Source organism: Spermophilus citellus (assembly GCF_964194105.1).
Source record: "Spermophilus citellus genome assembly, chromosome: 19".
Lineage (NCBI taxonomy): Eukaryota > Metazoa > Chordata > Mammalia > Rodentia > Sciuridae > Spermophilus > Spermophilus citellus.
In genome coordinates this window covers 15,223,186-15,241,134 of record NC_138201.1, presented here as the reverse complement: position 1 = coordinate 15,241,134, position 17,949 = coordinate 15,223,186, and the positions used below count along the sequence as shown (strand labels likewise).

Here is a 17,949-nt window from a genome sequence, read left to right as displayed (position 1 = left end):
GGGTCTGGCTAAATTGCTTAGGGCCTCACAAAATTGCTGAGACTGGCTTTGAACTTGTGATCCCAAGATGCTGGGATTGCAGGCGTTTGCTACTGCACCCACCTTATATTTAACTTTTCTTGACTCATTTTTTGATTAGTACCTTGAAATATGCTCAGTGGAAGTGGGGGCTACAGGAGAAAGTGTGTACATGTATCCCTATCCAAAACCCTCTGGAAGAATATGCACCCAAAATGCCAACAATGGTTATCTCTGGTTGGTGGGAGCAGGGCTGAGATGGATTTGTTGTTCTTGCCTGCCCAGCACTCCTATTTCTTTTGGAAAAGATAACTTTCATTCCTGTGATTCTGGTGTGGCTGCCCATCATGTAACACTTGCCCAATATAGTACCACATTGCCCTAACAGCATTGTGGGGCCCGAGAGGGAGGCATGTCATTCAGGGCTCAAGCAGAGCCAATCAGAATCCTTCTTTGAGAGTAGGTGAAACTGAGGGTAGTTCTGCTGGGTGTAGTGGGAAAGTAGGGCCTACCACTCTATGTTTCCTGCCAGGTAGAGAATATTAACTGACAGAGGAAAAACTTAACATGCAAAAAGAAATTGAGACAAGGAGAGATGAGAGAAAGCAAATTCTAAGAGCACTGTGTTTCTATTTTCAGTCTCCAAGATCCTGGTCCTTGGTGTTTTTTCTTGAATCTTGTGCCATCTCTGGTCTGGTGAACCATAGATTCGTGTGTGTGTGTGTGTGTGTGTGTGTGTGTGTGTGTGTATGTGCGCACGTGCTCACACACACGTTGAACTAGAGCTTTTTTTTTTTTTTTCTTGGTCCTGGGGGTTGAACCCAGTTGAACTTAATGGGTTAACCATTAAGCTACATCCCCAGCCCTTTTTTATATTTTATTAGAAACCTGGTCTTGCTAATTGCTTAGAGCCCTCCTAAATTGCTGAGGCTGGCTTTGAACTTGTGATCCTTCTGCATCAGCCTCCCAAGCCACTGGGATTACAAGCGTGTACCACCATGCCCCGTTGAACCAGAGATTGAACCAGAGATGATTCAATCATTGAGCTACATCCCCAAACCTTTCTGTTTTTCATTTTGACACAGTGTTTTGCTAAACTGTTCAGGCTGCCTTGAACTTGCACTCCTCCTGCTCAGCCTCCCAAATCTCTGGGATTACAGGGGATTACAGGCGTGTCCCCCTGCATCCAGCTCATAGATTCCTCTTTGATGAAGTTGGTTTAAAGCTGGGATTCTGTTACCAGGCAAGTAAAAGAATTCTACCAGGGGCAAGGATAGTCTGTGTGTTCTTAATATTTTATGTAATTTTCTTGCAGTGACCCATGTATTACTTGCTTACTAGAAATATTTTTAAAAAAGAAAAGAATGTCAAAGGAGGGGGGAGCAAAAGTGCCCTCAGAAATGCTTAAAAGCAACAAAATATAAAAGGGAACAAAAGTTGTACAAGTTCTCAGCAGGACAGAGGCCACCTTATCAACCAGGGAGTGTTGTCATAGAGATAAACAGGAAATTGGTGCTGAAACAACTCAGCTCAGTGGGTGTGCGAGATGGGTGAAGAGGAGAACAGAGAGGCTCAGCCTTGGGTCAGAAGTTTTTTTTTCATGGGCCAGGGAGTCTGTGATGCTGAGATTTGAGAGACAGAAAGTATCCCTTGGTCACCATCTCTGGCCAGATCAGGTCCTTTCTTAAGACTTGGTTTACAGAGTCTCACTCTCATGTTTTGAACTGTAGTTCTGAGTATTTTGTATTCATTACTTCACAGGATTCTTAGAAGAATCCTGAGTCAGTCATCAATATTTCCATACTCCAGAGGGAAAAAACTAGACTCAGAGTAAAGCAAGGGATGAGACAAACTCCAAAGCCCTTCTAGGACTCTCAGCCATTATCTTCTCTTGTCTGTAAAACGGGTATAATAAATTGACCACCCTGTGAAAAGGGAAGGAAAAGCCAGCTGAAATGTGTTGGGGGTCAGCACCATCCTGTCTTCAACTTCAGCTGGAAAATTCAGGAATCCAGGAGAGAAAGTGGTACTGGAAGGTGAGTGGAGGTAGGGTGGGGGTGTCAAGCTGTATGTCTTCTCTGGCCCCACTCCAGTCACACCTTCCATTCCTATGAATTGCTCCCCCTTCCTAGCCAGCACTGAATTTATTCCCAAGGAACGGCTTGCATAAGCCAACTTGGGTCAGGTCCCTTGGCCCCTTGCCTGCAGCCCCAGGAACTGGCTTCTGCTCCACCCCCCCAACTTGGCCTCCAGCCATGAGTCTCTGGCTTCTGCCCAGTCACGTGGCACCTTGGTCCTCTTTGGCCTGCTTCCTTCAGGATCCAGACTAAACTTCCCCCTCCCTGTTTCCCTCTCTGCCCCTGTCCCTCTGGTCAGCACGCAGGCTCTGAGGGGCAAGTTCTGGGGACTGGAGACTCATCTCAGTCTCTCTGAGGGACCTCAGGCCTCAGATGACCCGCCTGTCAATGGGGCCTAGACTATCCTCACTGCCTGCTCTTGCCTTGTTTCTCCCTCCTCCCCCCATCCTCCTATCCCCACTAGTCTTTGGGCCCTTCTGTGGGCCTAATTCCCTTGGTCCAGAGACTAGGAGCCTTAAAGGTGACTCTAACTGGTCTGAAAAAAAAAAAAAACAAAAACAAAAACATGAGCTGGCAGGGTGAAACTGGCCAGCCTCTGACATCAGTCAGTGCAGGTTCGAATCCTGCTTTTCCACTGAGCAGCTGCTAATTTAGAAACCCTCATCTCCCTGGACATCAGTTGCCCCCTCTGAAGTGGGGCTCTGCTGCAGAAGAAGGGCATGAAGCATCTAGCAGAGGGTCTAATCAGGCCCCCGGCCCCCCCCCCCGCCCCTTTCCCCAGCGGGGTAGCGACATCACCCACCGCTCCCAATCCCCGTCCCTCCGCCGCAGGCTCCTCCTCCATTGACATCAGAGCCGCAGGCGGGCGGAGGGAGCAAGCGGAGCCGGAGCAGAGCCCAAGAAAGAAACGGGCGGGCGGGCCAGGCGCGCAGTGGCGGCGGACCGCGGCCGTAGCTCGGCACCAGCCACCTTGGGCCTTCCAGCCAGCCCCGCGGCGGGGCAGCTGCAGGTAAGGTTGGGGTCTGCCCGCTTGCACCCCTGCACGCCGAAGGGGCAGCTGGAGCCTCCAGCAGCTGGTACCCTTGCCCAAGGATGGGAAGGGGTGCCCGGGAGGGCTGCACCCGGGAAGGACAGGGCTGGGCCTTTCTCCCCGATCTCTGTTCTAGGACCAGCAGGTACCAAGGAGGCCCGTGGAAAACAGAGGTGACAGAGTAGGGTGGGGAGAGGTGGTCAGTGCCCGAGCCGGAGTTCTTCGGGGCCTGAATTTGCAAGGGCGTGGGCATCTGGCTATAGATGTGTGTATGTGGTGGGGGGGCATGTTAAGGTGTCCTAATGTCAATGCTGATGTGTGGATCAGATATGGGGTTGCCGTGCTAATGTGTGAGGGTACCCTCATGGGTCGTGGGTGGGATGTCGCGATGCGTTTTTTGCTGCAGAGGGTGGTGTCCAGGTACAGTGTGCTGGTGTCTGGCTCTAAGGATAGTTAAGTCAGAGTTGGGGGTGGTGTTGAATTGTGAGGTACTGTTGGGGTTTGAACGATAGGAGCTTCTAGGGTGTGGGTGAGGAACTGGAGGGTGTGAGGTATAAGTAAATTGGGGATGTCTGGTGGATGTGAACGTGGGGGTGTGTGTGGATGTGTTTTGAAAAGTGAAAGGGGTCTGAGGAATATATGGATGGCGCGTAGGTGTTAAGGTGTGAGGCTGTCTGGGGAGTGTCCTGTGCACACTTATAACCAGGTGCTGGGTCTGGGAGGCAGGGGTTTGGGGTTGTGGAGGAGGCTTGGCTGGAATGGCTAGTTCAGGGTGTGGACTGTAAGGGTCATGATGTGCCAGCCTTCAGATGGGTTTAAGACTGCCTCTAGAGCTTATCATGAAGTCTCCTTTCTTAGAAGTTTCTGTCCCTGGGAAGGGTGGCCAGAACCCTGGGAACAACATCCCATCCAAGGAGTGGGATCTCACACCAGGGCTCTGGTCAGGGCACCTTCCCCTCATTATCCCACAGAAGAAACCGAAAAGGAAAGCATCCTCCCTGAGACCACACAGCATACTAGGCTGTTTTGGCCTTACCTTCTGTGGTCCTGGGATGGGCACCAGTCTAGCTTCATATTGGAAAGACTAGTTGAGAACAGCTCCTCCATGGCCTCTGCCCTAAGCAAGCTTAGCTTGGGCCCCAGCTGGGTGTCATTTGGGCCACTCTGGACCCATCACTACCGACTTCCTCAATCTCCCCTGTTCTCCATCTGAAAAATGGGAAGAGAACTCACCCTCCTCTGAGTGATGAGACAGAGGCCTCAGTGGGGGGAAGGTCCAAGCTGGATCAAGGTAAGATGAGGCCAGGAGGGGACAGACTGGGTGGGACCATTTAGGGAGTCAGGAGGAAGAGGCCTGGGGAGCTCCAGCTGTGGCTGTTGTTGCCTTAGTAACAGTGAGAAAGAGCTATTTAAAAATGTGGCTGAGATATTGCTGGAAGCCCAGGCTGCCGGAAACCTGATTTCCGAGAGGCCAGGGTGGGGAGAAGGAGGAGGGAGAGGAGACACCCCAGCAGTTCCCAGGGTAAAGCTGGGACATGACTGGTTCTGGGGATGGAGGGATCCTCCAGAGCCCTATGCATGTACAAGTTGTCCTTGGGTTTTATCTGTTGCCCTTCCAGGGATCAGGGTTTCTCTGGGTGTTTGGATTTGGGGAGGGAGAAACTGGGAAGTGAACATGAATACAAAAATAAAGGAATGCGGGGCTGGGGATGTGGCTCAAGTGGTAGCGCGCTCGCCTGGCATGCGTGCGGCCCGGGTTCGATCCTCAGCACCACATACAAACTAAGATGTTGTGTCTGCCGAGAACTAAAAAATAAATATTAAAATTCTCTCTCTCTCTCTCCTCTCTCACTCTCTCTTTAAAAAAAAAAAATGAAGGGCTGGGGATGTGGCTCAAGCGGTAGCGCGCTCACCTCGCATGCGTGAAGCCCGGGTTCGATCCTCAAGCACCACATACCAACAAAGATGTTGTGTCCCCCGAGAACTAAAAAATAAATATTAAAAATTCTCTCTCTCTCTCTCTCACTCTCCTCTCTCACTCTCTCTTTAAAAAAAAATAAAAAATAAAAAAATAAAAAGCAGTGTTTATATTTACATATATATACTTAAAAAAAAAAAATGAAGGAATGCATGACTTTGTTGAATAAAGGATTTTGCTGCCACCGTGAAATATATTTCTCTAGGCAAAGAATTTGCTGAATGGATGTTGTTGAATGAACAAATGACTAGTAAATGAATGAATGTTGAATGATTTTGTCAAATGAATGGATCAAGGAGTGAATGAATGCAGGTTGAATACCTGGATGGGGCATGCAGCGCATTCTCAGAGAAACCTATTGAGTTTCCTTCCTTCATTTTCCTTCCAGGAGCCCTGGCTGTGGCTGGGGGGCAGTGGGCCATGCCGGGGGCAGTGGAAAGCCCCAGCTGGAAGCAGGCAGAGGACATTAGGGACATTTATGACTTCAGAGATGTTCTGGGCACGTGAGTCTCGGGGTGGGTTGGGAGGCTGTTTCTGAGCTGGGGGTAGAATTGGGAAGGGCCTCAATAGCTGGGGGAGGCTGAGTCCAGGATGGTGCTTCCTCTGGTCAGCCAATCAACATTTCCTGTTTCCTACAGACTAGGGCCTATGGCAAACTTGTCATGGCACAGAATGGACCACACTTTTCATTTCTGTTTGGCAATGGTTGGGACAGGGGCTGTTCTTGCACAGGCAGTTTCTAATGAAGAGAAGGAAGTGGGGGAGAACAAAGGGCCAACTAGTCAAGAGCTGGGTGTTCTGACCTAGGTTTGGAAACTGCATACATAGCTCTGTTACTAGTACTGGGTCAAGACTGGAAACCAAAGATGAAATCACTGCAGGCACTAGTTATCCCTGATTATTGAAATGTCACCATGAGGGATGCTTTTGACTTATTACTTCTTATTCTCCCCAGCAAAGCTAAAGATGTGCAAAGAATACCCTTGAAAATCTTCCTTAGTCAGTGAACTTGAGTATAAATGGATTTATCGGTTCCTCAGAGCCTACTTCTTAAACTTTGGTACACACACAAATCCCTTGAACTCTTTGTTAAAATGCAGATTCTGACTCAGGAAATCTGGGATGGGGTCTAGATTCACCATTTACAAAAAGTTCCCAAGTAATGCTAATGGTTCTTCAAAGTTCTAAGGGTATTATTTATGACTCAAATTTGCTTTAGCAGAAAACAATGAATGAATTAACCATGCACATAGCAAAAAAGCTCAGGGGATTTCAGGCCTGGTTGTATCCAGGGATCCTCATGTTATCAGGAATTATCTTTGATTATAATTCTCACATCTGATTTCTTCTGTGCTATTCAATCCCAGATAGGCTCTTGCCAGGAGGTGGTACAGATGGCCACCATCCACTCCATCCACCTTGGGCTAGGGATGTGGCTCAGCAATACAGCACTTGCCTAGCAAGTGAGGCTCTAGGTTTTATCCCCAGTACCATGAAACAGATGGAAAACAAATGAATGAATAAATAATATAGCAATAAGTAAAAAAATAAATGAATAAGCAAATAATATAGGAAAGAGAACCTCATTCTCACAGTACCAGTAACTTGGCTTATACCCCATGAACAAATAGTGTGCCACGGGCAGACTATTCTAACTGGCCAGGTCCAGGTCATGTGGCCACCTCTAGAGCCAGCAGGTAGAAAAGTACTTGGTCTAGAGACATACAATCCATAAGAGATGGAGGAGAGGCTGAAGGGAAGCAGGGCTTCCAGAACCTCACCTTTGGAATCCTCTCTCCCTGCAGGGGGGCCTTCTCGGAAGTAATCCTGGCAGAAGATAAGAGGACTCAGAAGCTGGTGGCCATCAAATGCATCGCCAAGAAGGCCCTGGAGGGCAAAGAGGGCAGCATGGAGAATGAGATTGCTGTCCTGCACAAGTGCGTGGGCTATAGCTTGTCCCTGCCCCAGGATGACCCTGTCTCAACCCCTCCTGCCCTCCTCCTGCCCTCCTCCTTCCCCTGGCTTTTGGCAACTCATTCAACCCTCCAAGCCTCAAAGTGCTCATTTATAAAGCAGGAACAAGAACTTCTGCTGGGCAGGGTATGGAGAGCACTTGAGGCCTTTTATTTCAAATGGCTGGCACAATAGCTAACATGACAGATATGACTGAGATGTTAGGGATATTAATCTGTTCAGTCAGGTCTCAAGGTCAATGCTTAAACACAGCTTGAACTCACATATCTTAATTACTGTTAACTCTGGACCTACCTTGAGTTCCTCCAATATATTAAAGTCACTCAGCAAGTTTAAAACTGTCTGCCAACCCCTCTTGTCACAATGGACAACCAACTGTTCTATGAACTGCTCATGCCAAGAAATCTCCTGCTCTCGTTGTAAATCTTATAATCTTCATTTCCAATGTCTTTCCTGAACTTCCCAACCACCTTGGGCAGGGAAGAAACAGATCATTCTCATTATCAAGGGGTGACAGTTGGAGAAGCAGGCCCAGAGAGAGCAAGGGACCTTCCCAAAGGCACATCAAGTTTCTGAAAAAGCCAGGTCTTCCTCATTATAAAATCAACCACCAGCCAGGTATGGTGGCACACACCTGTAATCCCAGCAGCTCAAGAAGCTAAGACAGGAGGATCTTGAGTTCAAAGCTAGCCTCAGCAACGGCAAGGTGCTAAGCAACCCAGCTAAGGGCTGGGGATGTGGCTTAGTGGTTGAATGCCCCTGAGTTCAATCCCTGGTACCCAAGGTCAACCACCATTTATCAGTTCATTTATTGTTTACATTATGCCAGGCACTGTGCCAAGCTTGTCATCTGAATTATCTCAATATGATCTTTTTTTTAAAAATATATTTTTAAGTTGTAGGTGAACCTTTATTTTTATGTGGTGCTGAGGATAGAACCCAGTGCCTCATGAATGTAAGCAAGCACTCTACCACTGAGCTACAACCCCAGCCCCTCAGTTTTCTTTCTTTTATTTATTTATTTATTTATTTATTTTTGTGGTGTTGGGGATTGAACCCAGGGCCTTGTGCGTGCAAGCCAAGTACTCTACCAACTGAACTATATCCCCAGCCCTTTTTTTTCTTAATACCTTTATTTTATTTGTTTATTTTTATGTGGTGCCGGAGATCGAGCCTAGTGCCTCAGGCATGCTAGGCAAGTGCTCTACCACTGAGCCACAACTCCCCCCAGCCCCTCATGATCTTCATACCCGGTCTTTGAGAGAAGTACTACTACTAGCTTCATTTTATAAAGAAGGAAACAAGCTCAGTAAGGTTACATTGAATTCTATCTGTATTACTGAGCACCAACTCTGTCCCAGGGCCAGAGAACACTGGAGACTGAGACAAAGTCTCTGAACTTGTGGGACCTGACCTTCTGATGGGGAAGGCTGACAAATGGGTAGACACAGAAAATTCTTAGAAGTTTTCTACTGATCAGTGCTATGAAGGGAAAAGACATCCAAACAGCATGTGACGGATGCAGGATCTGGACCCAGTTCTATAGTATGCTCAAGCCCAGTATTTGTACCGCTGCCTCGCCTTCTAAGAAATTTTAATAAATCTTGGTACATCTGCTTTTCCAGGTGGTGGTGGGGGGAGATCCTTGATTGGCTTGTCTGGGTCTGCAGGCACTGGGGAGTCCCCAGCTCTGAACTGCTCTTTTTTCCTCTCAGGATCAAGCACCCCAACATTGTAGCCCTGGATGACATCTATGAGAGTGGGGGCCACCTCTACCTCATCATGCAGCTGTGAGTGGCCCTTCCCCTGCCCTGCTCACATTTCTCTCCCTGCTGTCCCCACTTTCTTGGCCAGACTGTCCTGTCCCCTACTGCAGGGTGTCAGGGGGGGAGCTGTTTGACCGCATTGTGGAAAAAGGCTTCTACACGGAGCGGGACGCCAGTCGCCTCATCTTCCAGGTGCTGGATGCTGTTAAGTATCTGCATGACCTGGGCATTGTCCACCGCGATCTCAAGGTGGGTGTGAGCTGGGGAACAGTGAGCAGGGGCCATGGGGGCAGGGCCTTTGGAAACCCCTCAATATCCACCCTGAGGCTGCTCTCACCTCCTCACTGAGCCTCAGCTTCCTATCTGCAAACTAGACCTTGTGACCCCCAAAGTGCCTCTCCCCATTAAAGTTCAGACACTCAAAGCCACACAAAAGTGAAGTGGAATCCTACTCCTCAGAGATAATGATGGGGTGCATGTTTTGTAGTACATCTCATTCTGGCTGTGCTACTCCATAACTGGGCTCTTAGGCAAGTCACTTCACCTCTTGAGGCATCAGTTTCCTCATCTGTAAAATGGGTTTGTTCAGACTGACCTGGAAGAGAAAGTGGGAAGGTGCAAATCCACCAAGTACTCCAGGGCCTGGCATACAGTAACTGCCAGAACTTCTTTAGGGCTTTGCAATACACACCTGAGGTTTACAAAAATTTCTTCCCATACCTCTGGGCCCTTGTCCTTTCTGGAACTTTTGGCCTTCCTGAGAACTTCCTTGCATTTCCAGTCAAGATGGCAGCCTCAGTGGCTTTAGTGGGGGATGGAGATCCCATTGCTTCTCAAGGGGTGCTTGGGATGGTTCTGCTAGCCTCTGGCCATCTGACTGCTCCTCCCCCCTTCCTGCCTGCCCTTCAAGCCAGAGAATCTGCTGTACTACAGCCTGGATGAAGACTCCAAGATCATGATCTCCGACTTTGGCCTCTCCAAGATGGAGGACCCAGGCAGTGTGCTCTCCACAGCCTGTGGGACACCAGGATACGTGGGTGCGGAGGGCCCTGGGCTGGGGCTGTGGGTATGGGAGGAACCAGAAGCTGAAGGGCAGAAATTTGTCACTGCCATGTCCCATTTTCTCCACAGCCCCTGAGGTCCTGGCCCAGAAGCCCTACAGCAAGGCCGTGGACTGCTGGTCCATTGGGGTCATTGCCTACATCCTGTAAGTGGGGGTGTGGCCAAGTAGGGTGTAGCTCCAGAGTTGACCTTTCCCCTGCTTTACTCTTCCACCCTGTTATTCCTTCCTTCCCTCCATCCATAGTCAATCTACCTATTAATTACTAATATCACTTCATTCAATAGATACTATGTTTCAGGAACTGCGCCAAGCATGGGCACTTAGCAGAGAACAAACCAGACCAAGAGCTGGTCCTCAGGGAGCTGATATTGTAGTAGGGGAGACAGAAAATCAACAAGTAAATAAATCTATACAATAACATTAGATGGCAAAAATGAATAAACAAACAACAACAAAAAAAAAAGAAGAGAAATGGGGATTGCTACCATTTCAGATAAAGTCAGGGAAGAGCACTTTCTGTGGAGGTGACATCTGAGTGGCCTCTTGAATGAAGTGAGATGTGGGGTAAGGTTTGGTAAGAGGGAACAGCAAGTACAATGGCCCTGAAGATGGCAAAATTGGTCAAGAAACAGAAAAGGCCAGTGTAGATAGATAGGAGCGAGCAAGGCAGGGAGGGGCAGATTTTACAAAGGGGTAACTCTTTTCCATGAGTCCTGCCTGATGCTTGGGACTGCCCCAAAGCTGTCCCAGAGCCACTGGGTACACTGAGAGTGGAAATCAGGATGAGTTTCTTCCTGCCCAGGCTCTGCGGTTATCCCCCCTTCTATGACGAGAATGATGCCAAACTCTTTGAACAGATTTTGAAGGCCGAGTATGAATTTGACTCTCCTTACTGGGATGACATCTCTGACTCTGGTATTTTGGATTTTGCCTTCTTTCACTGGGCCCTGCCTCTGGCGCCTTCCTCATCTGCTCTGGGGGGTCTCCCTAGTCAGGTTCCCCAGTCCTAGAATAAGTTGTCTGAGGTCAGAACCCTTACCTCAGGGGTTTCCCTCTGCTTGGCTCCTAGTCTGAGAAACTTGTAGGCATTCATTGATTCAGTCTTCAAACATAGTATTTTTGAAAATACCTCCCCTACTGACTTCCTAATGCCTAAGACACCACCATAATCATTTTCATCCCTCCTTTTGTGCCCTCTATTAAAAGCAAGCCAATGAAGGCATCTCTAGTTGTTCACACATACTGTGAATATACTGAAGGGAGTCTTCTCCAAGAACATGTTTTTGAGAGAGAATGGAGAGAGCTGGGAGGCTGGAGTGAAGTGGGGTGGTGCACGGACAGATCTGGCCCCTATGTCTTGCTTTGCGGTCAGACTGGATGTCAGGGAGTGCTGTCCCAGGAGTGTCCACAGGCACTGCCATGCCATATGTCTTTGCTTTTGTCTTGGGGGTTCAGCCAAAGATTTCATCCGGCACTTGATGGAGAAGGATCCAGAGAAGAGGTTCACCTGTGAGCAGGCCTTGCAGCACCCATGGTGAGGAAAGTCTCCACGGACTGTGGGTGGGGGTGAAGCCTGGCCCCCCAGGCCTGCTTCTACCCTTACTGGCAACCCTCCACATATACCCACCCTAGGATTGCAGGAGATACGGCACTAGATAAGAACATCCACCAGTCGGTGAGCGAGCAGATCAAGAAGAACTTTGCTAAGAGCAAATGGAAGGTGAGCCCATAGCTCTAGTCCGGGGTCCCAGCCTCGCCAGGACTCCTCCCCACCCTTGCCCAGGCTGTTTGCACATTGCCAAGACATGCAGTAACAACAGGGCTGCTTTCTGAAAGACCTCACTCTTTATTCAATAAGTACTTCCTGACACCTACTCAATTTGAGAGGGTCCCTGACCTACAAGTCTAGAGGGAAAATAGGATACTTCAGAGGCATTTGATGCAGCCTATGAGTTCCAGGAAGGGTCATAAAGGTGGTAATAGCCTGAAGAATCTGTCAGTTGAGTAGCAATTAGTCAGACACATGGAATAATGTCCAAGGCACAGAGAAGAGGGGTGAAAAGTTCCAGAAGCAAGAGAGTGGAGCTGGCCACACAGAAATGCACATGATAAACCTGGCTGGACTGGAGGGGCAGAGGAGACTGACTGGCAAGAGGGAAGGCTAAAGAAGTCAGTAAGGGCCGCACAACTCAGGACCTCAAATACCATAGTAGAGCACCAACTTGACATTGAGGGTGCTGAGAAGCCCCAGAAGGATTTCAAGTAAGAAATGGCCATTTAGAATCTCAAGCTACAAAAAAAAAAAAAAAAAAAAAAAAAAAAAAAAAAAAAACAGCAAAGAGTGAAGATTGGGAGAAAAGTAGGAGGCTGTGGCAGAGATGCAGGCAGAAGATGGGAAGGACTTGACCTTGGGCAGCAGTAACAGGAATAGAGAATAATGGCTGAGAACAATCATTTAGGAGGTAGGATCAACAAGAAGTGATAGTGGAATGGATGCAGAGGGTGTGAGTTGAGATGTCAAGGGCTGTCCCAATCTTCTGGTTGGGGATAGATTAGCCTGGAAATTATCATAACTGATCCCAGGGGAAGGATGTGTCTTGGGGGGAATGGTTTTAGTTTTCAACATGGTTTTTGAGGAGTATATAGGAGAATCTAGGGGGATATGATGAAAAGAAAATTATATACACAGCCAGGAGTGGTGATGCACATCTATAATACCAGCTACTCGGGAAGGTGAGGCAGGAGGATTGTAAATTCAGGGCCAGCCTGGGCAATTTAGAGAGACTCTGTCTCAAAATAAGAGGGCCAGGGTGTAACTCAGTGGTAGAGTGCTTGTCTGACATGTGCAAGGCCAATATTGAAACAAAACAGAAAAATAAAAAATCACAGACAGAGATTAAGTTTCCTACCTTTCTATACCTTAGTTTCCACCTTTGAAATTTGTGATATTAAAAGTGCTCACCTGAGAATTTTGGAAAGATTAAATGAGTCACCATGCAAAATACTTGAAACAGTGCCTGACACACAATGCTGTGTAGTGTTTGCTATTACGTATGAATATGAATAGTTTTATTTATATATATATATATACACATAAACAAAGAATGTTTATGTATACATTCTATATATACATGTGCACACATAATTGAACAGAATTCACAAAGCTTTGTAGAGGCTGAGCACAGTGGCACATACCTGTAACCCCAGTGCTTTGGGTGACTTGAGATGGGGATTGCAAGGTAGAGACCAGCCCGGGTAACTTAGTGAGAAACTGCCTCAAAATAAAGTTTAAAAAAGGGCTGAAAGGGCTGAGGTTCTAGGTCAGTGGTAGAGCACCCTTGGATTCATTTTCCAGTATGATTTAACAGTATGGTTAAAAAAAAAAAAAAATGCCTTGTAGGGGGATTGGAGGGACTTATAAGAGTCACTAAATAACCCATGAATGAAGAACAAACAAATAAAAAAATACCATTGAAAGAATTCTACTGCCAGGCCCTGACCTATATATAAGCTCCCACCTTCTCAGAAGTCCCTTCTTCCCTTTCTCCACAGCAAGCTTTCAATGCCACGGCTGTGGTGCGGCACATGAGGAAGCTACAGTTGGGCACCAGCCAGGAGGGTCAGGGACAGACGGCGAGCCATGGGGAGCTGCTGACGCCAACGGCTGGGGGTGAGGAGCAGGGATGCTGGGAAGAGTGTGGGTGGGCCACGAAGAGACACCCAGCTGGAGTGCAGGGTGTGCCCTACTGCCAACTGTATTCTGTCCTCCCACACAGGGCCGTCAGCCGGCTGCTGCTGTCGAGATTGCTATGTGGAGCCAGGCCCGGAACTGTCCCCCACAATGCCCCCGCAGCTCTAGGGCCCTGGATCTAGTCAGGGTTTCTTTCGTGGGAGGGGCTGGGGGTAGCCTACTCCCTTCCCTGAGTGAACTGGGGAGTTACCCTACCCACTGCCCTCCCCACCCCTTCCTCTCACTCCTCACTGCATTTTCCATACAAATGTTTCTATTTTATTGTTCCTTCTTGTAATAAAGGGAAGAAGATAAAACCATACAGCTCTCTCTCCAGAACAGCCCCCACCCTGTCCCACTGTGCAAACTGATTGCTTATTTGGGGGGTGCCTGGCACCTGAGGTAGTTTCAGAGAGCCCTCCCCAACATAAGCCTAAAGAGGATGTGAGGAGAGAAGCAGGGAATGGAGGGGAAAGGTTTTGGGGAATTCCTTTGTCCAGTGCTCCTTGCCTAGACTTCTGGCCCTTTAGACCTTTTTTTGCGCTTTGCTGGTGGCTCCTGGGAACGGTGGGGTTGGTGCAGGTCAGCACTGAACAGCACCTGTGGGAGGGGGAGTGTGTGGGCAGAAAGGTACACTGGTATAGGAGTAGAGGGGCTGGTGACAGTGCAGGAAGGTGGAAGAGTCCATGGGGGTCAGGGCTGGGCTGGTTGGAGTCACCTGGGATGGTGGAAGTGAGAGTTCATGGGGACAGATGGTTGGAAGAGTCCACTAGGGTCAGGGATAGGGGAGAAGTTCTTTGGGGTCTGGGCTAGAGAGGAGGGGAAATCTAGGTACACTCACTGCTTGGGCCCAGCCAGCATAAGGTCCCCACAGGCGCCGGAAAAAATTTCCTAAATCAGAAGTGAGGAGGCTAGATTAACTGGCCTAACCTGCCCCCCCAATCCACAGAGGTGGGGATTGAGGAAGAGGTGATTAAGAGACAAATTTCTAACATCTCAGCCCAATGCCCCAACGTCCCACTCTCTCCTCACCCAGTTCCTTGTTAGCCTGAGGGCTGGGGCCCTTGGCCTGGGATGTGGTAGGATGCCAGCTGTAGTCACGTTGGGCTATCTGCCACACATGGACATCCACGGGCACAGCCTGAGGTTTTTCTAGGGCCATGAGACAGATGCAGTCAGCCACCTTTGACAAAGAATGAGCCACTGTGGAGGAATGGTAGGATCCAGCCAGTGTCCTCCATCTATCCCCAAAGCCAACTGCTTCCTCCTGTACTCTGAGGTCATTATTGTTCTGTATTCTCAATCGGTATGTATTGATTTTTCTAAAAGTGCTATTGAATAATCACTTCTGTTGCCCACATTCTCACCATAATCTAGGGAGAAGATATTACCGTACCCACTTACAGACCACTATTAACTTCCCTGCCATTCCTTCTGGAAATTTCTGTATACACAGAGCAAAATACACATGCACTGACACAAACAGCCTTTCTATGAAGGCATTTAAAGGGTAAAGTCTTTCATACTCTCCTGGCACTCTGCTTTTTCTAATAAAACATTTGCTTTTATCCTTTTTCTTTCCTGCCCTGCCTCCAAAAGCCAGGCCTCCACCCACCTCTCAGACCTGCCCTGTGTCTGACTCCCTCCTCTCAGTGTGAGTAGATGGGACAACTGCTATCTTCTTTGGGCCTCACCTTGGTGCCCACCCCAGGCAGGGTGCAGAGTGCCTTGTGTGCCTCTTCATAGGGGGCTTCTCGAAGCTGCTGCAGCCAGGCCAGACCACCCTGTTCTTCCAGGATGGCTCGGGCACTGGCACTCACATATTGGGCACGGTACCCCAGACCCAACTTCCTGAGGCGAGCTTCCACCTCCGAACCTGTGGGAAGTGGGGAGAAAAGCAAGGATTAGGCATCTTCGAGTCCTTCTTATGCAAGGAAGGGATAGTGTATAAGCTCTTTATCCCAAGGGAATGCTTTTCCTAAAGTATCCCTCTCTCCTCACTGCCCTCTAGGAGACAGTAGATAAAAGTACGTGCAAAGCAAAGGAAAGCATGGGTTCTCCCCTCTACAAGTGTTTTCTGAGCATCTATTACATACTGGGCTCTAGAGAGAGATGGATGCGTTGCCTTGGAAGAGCTCCCTATTTTGAGTTTCTTAACCTTTTCCAAGAGTGTTTACAGTTATGACCTAAAAATATTATAGTAATAACAGCAACTGCTTCTATTATCAAGTTCTGGTATCATGCAAGGGCTAAGTGCCTTAGGTACATTATCATCATGTTTTCAAGGACCCCGATGATAGCACTGTTGTTTCCCCATTTCCCAGATAGAGAAAAGGAGGGCTTAAAAGAGGCAAAGTAATTTGATCAAGAAAGGACATAGGTTGCTTATAATCCCAGCTATTAGGAGGTTGACACAGGAGGATTGTAAATTCAAGGCCGGCTACACAACTAGGTGAGATACTGTCTCAAAACACAACTAAAAAAAAAAAAAAAAAAAAAAAAAAAGAAAGAGGCCTGGGGATATAGCTCAATGGTTCAGTGCTGGCCTAGCATGTGCAAGGCTATAAGACCCTGGATTCAATCCCCAATTCCACCAAAAAAAAAAAAAAAAAAAGCAGCAGCACCCATGATATAGATGGTATCTTGTACCCAGGTCTAGAAATCAGTACCTGTGTTCCCATTACTCTTCACTGTCTCATGACTGATGTATTAACCAGCTCCCTAACCCCTTCTAGATAGAAACTTATTTCCATGCTATAAACAAGAGAAGACTGAAGTGGTGAATAAATTCCTTTAGATCATGACTACTAAACTAAGAGCTAAGACTCAAGACCAGGTTTCTTTTTTTTTTTTTTCTTTTTTTTTTTTTTTAAAGAGAGAGTGAGAGAGGAGAGAGAGAGAGAGAATTTTTTTTTAATATTTATTTTTTAGTTCTCGGCGGACACAACATCTTTGTTGGTATGTGGTGCTGAGGATCGAACCCGGGCCGCACGCATGCCAGGCGAGCGCGCTACCGCTTGAGCCACATCCCCAGCCCTCAAGACCAGGTTTCTAAGCACCAAAAACATTCTCTTTTTCTTCTGAGGCAGGTTCTTCCTGCTATGCAGTCCCCAACCACTTCCCCTAGCTTATTTCTCACACCTACCAACTGATACACTTGCTTCTGTAAAACACTTGCCTTAAAGGGCTGCTGTGAAGATACCCTGTGTTCCTGAGTGCAAAACTGTTGGGTTTACTGCAGTGATAGCAGCTTGAGTTTTCCATATACTTCCTGTGTGCCAAACACTGCTGAGTGCAGGATGTGTATTCCTTTATTCAATTCTCATAGTGACTATAATTACCCCATTTCACAGATGTAGACACTGAAGCACAGAAATGCTAAATAATGTGCCCAAGTGACAGGGCAGGGATTCAGCCCCAGTGAATCTGTCTCCAGAATGTGTGCTCTTAACTCCAAACTACTGAACACTGCATACAGATATTTCTCTGATGAGGCATCGAAACTATTGGCAAAAAACACACACTAAACCGGGGCTGCACCTATATGGTAGCGAACTTGCCTAGAAAGCTCGAGGCCCAGGTTCAATTCCTAGTACCACAAAAACAAAACAGAACAAAAGGCACAGACTAGTAAGGTGCAGACATTTTTTTTTTTTTTTAATTTGGTACCAGGGATTGAACTCAGGGGCAGTCGACCACTGAGCCACATCCCCAACCCTATTTTGTATTTTATTTAGAGACAGGGTCTCACTGAGTTGCTTAGTGCCTTGCTTTTGCTGAGGCTGGCTTTGAATGCAACATCCTCCTGTCTCAGCTTCCTGAGCTTCTGGGATTACAGGAGGCGCTGACATTTTAAGGAGGTACAGCTGGGTCTCAACAGACCAGGCAGGGTGGTTCTAGATGGGGAAAGTGTTTGGGAAGGAGGAAGCTTTTAGATGAGAGATGGTGACCACAGAAAACTGAACAGATACCCTTGTTCAAAAGCTGTATGGAGGGCTTGGGGGAAGGGGATCCACCTACTCACCAGCCAGGGCTTGCAGAGTGGGGAAGCCATGGTAGGTGACATCATCAAGCTGAATGAGCCGAGGTCCAAAAGCCTGGCACAGCCGCTCCACCATGCCAGTGATGCGGGTAATGTTGTTGTTGGAAGAACAGATAAATGAGAAAAGGCATTCAATGGGGTCAAGTCTCAGCAGTCGCACACCTGGAGACCAAAAAGGCAAGGGGCAAGAGAAGCATCTGCTGTAGGTAATTAGCTTCCTTCCACCCTCAGATCAGATCAGGGAGAACCCAGGATAATGAGGGGCAGCAC

The 17,949-nt window shown here is 48.0% G+C and overlaps 2 protein-coding genes across 10 annotated transcripts in view; one reads left to right on the top strand and one right to left on the bottom strand.

Moving 5' to 3' along the window:
* The window catches only part of OGG1 (8-oxoguanine DNA glycosylase), a gene marked incomplete at its 3' end in the record, with an annotated part of 40,011 nt that overhangs the window by 20,612 nt on the left and 1,450 nt on the right, over window positions 1-17,949 (bottom strand). The window contains exons 3-7 of one of the 8 annotated variants that reach the window (XM_081276188.1): window positions 17,662-17,841; window positions 15,332-15,513; window positions 14,670-14,820; window positions 14,479-14,528; window positions 13,886-14,272 (exon numbers count right to left, since the gene is read on the bottom strand). In XM_081276188.1, the coding sequence (XP_081132314.1) occupies window positions 13,886-14,272; window positions 14,479-14,528; window positions 14,670-14,820; window positions 15,332-15,513; window positions 17,662-17,841 (950 nt within the window). Of the gene's footprint in view, window positions 1-9,127; window positions 9,440-13,885; window positions 14,529-14,669; window positions 14,841-15,331; window positions 15,514-17,661; window positions 17,842-17,949 lie in introns of those variants that run through there. The other 7 variants (XM_081276184.1, XR_014019883.1, XM_081276183.1 and 4 more) reach the window with 7 other exon arrangements.
* On the top strand, window positions 2,951-13,957 carry CAMK1 (calcium/calmodulin dependent protein kinase I). Of its 2 annotated transcripts, XM_081276189.1 has the most exons (12): window positions 2,951-3,105; window positions 5,493-5,607; window positions 6,910-7,041; window positions 8,794-8,868; window positions 8,955-9,093; window positions 9,755-9,881; window positions 9,976-10,051; window positions 10,710-10,822; window positions 11,363-11,441; window positions 11,540-11,627; window positions 13,460-13,577; window positions 13,684-13,957. In XM_081276189.1, exons 2-12 carry the CDS (start codon window positions 5,525-5,527, stop codon window positions 13,764-13,766), a joined length of 1,113 nt encoding a protein of 370 aa, XP_081132315.1. In that variant the 5' UTR covers window positions 2,951-3,105; window positions 5,493-5,524; the 3' UTR covers window positions 13,767-13,957. The 2 variants fall into 2 exon arrangements, with proteins under 2 accessions (XP_081132315.1, XP_081132316.1); XM_081276190.1 differs by lacking the exon at window positions 10,710-10,822 and having other exon boundaries at window positions 9,755-9,877.

What these genes read in the sequence shown, in the direction of transcription:
- CAMK1 (XM_081276189.1), top strand. Translation starts at nt 5,525, where the DNA reads ATGCCGGGGGCAGTGGAAAGCCCCAGCTGGAAGCAGGCAGAGGACATT. An exon ending in TTGTCCACCGCGATCTCAAG is followed by an intron (nt 9,094 to 9,754) that starts GTGGGTGTGAGC and finishes CTGCCCTTCAAG; the next exon opens with CCAGAGAATCTGCTGTACTA. An exon ending in GGATGACATCTCTGACTCTG is followed by an intron (nt 10,823 to 11,362) that starts GTATTTTGGATT and finishes TTGGGGGTTCAG; the next exon opens with CCAAAGATTTCATCCGGCAC.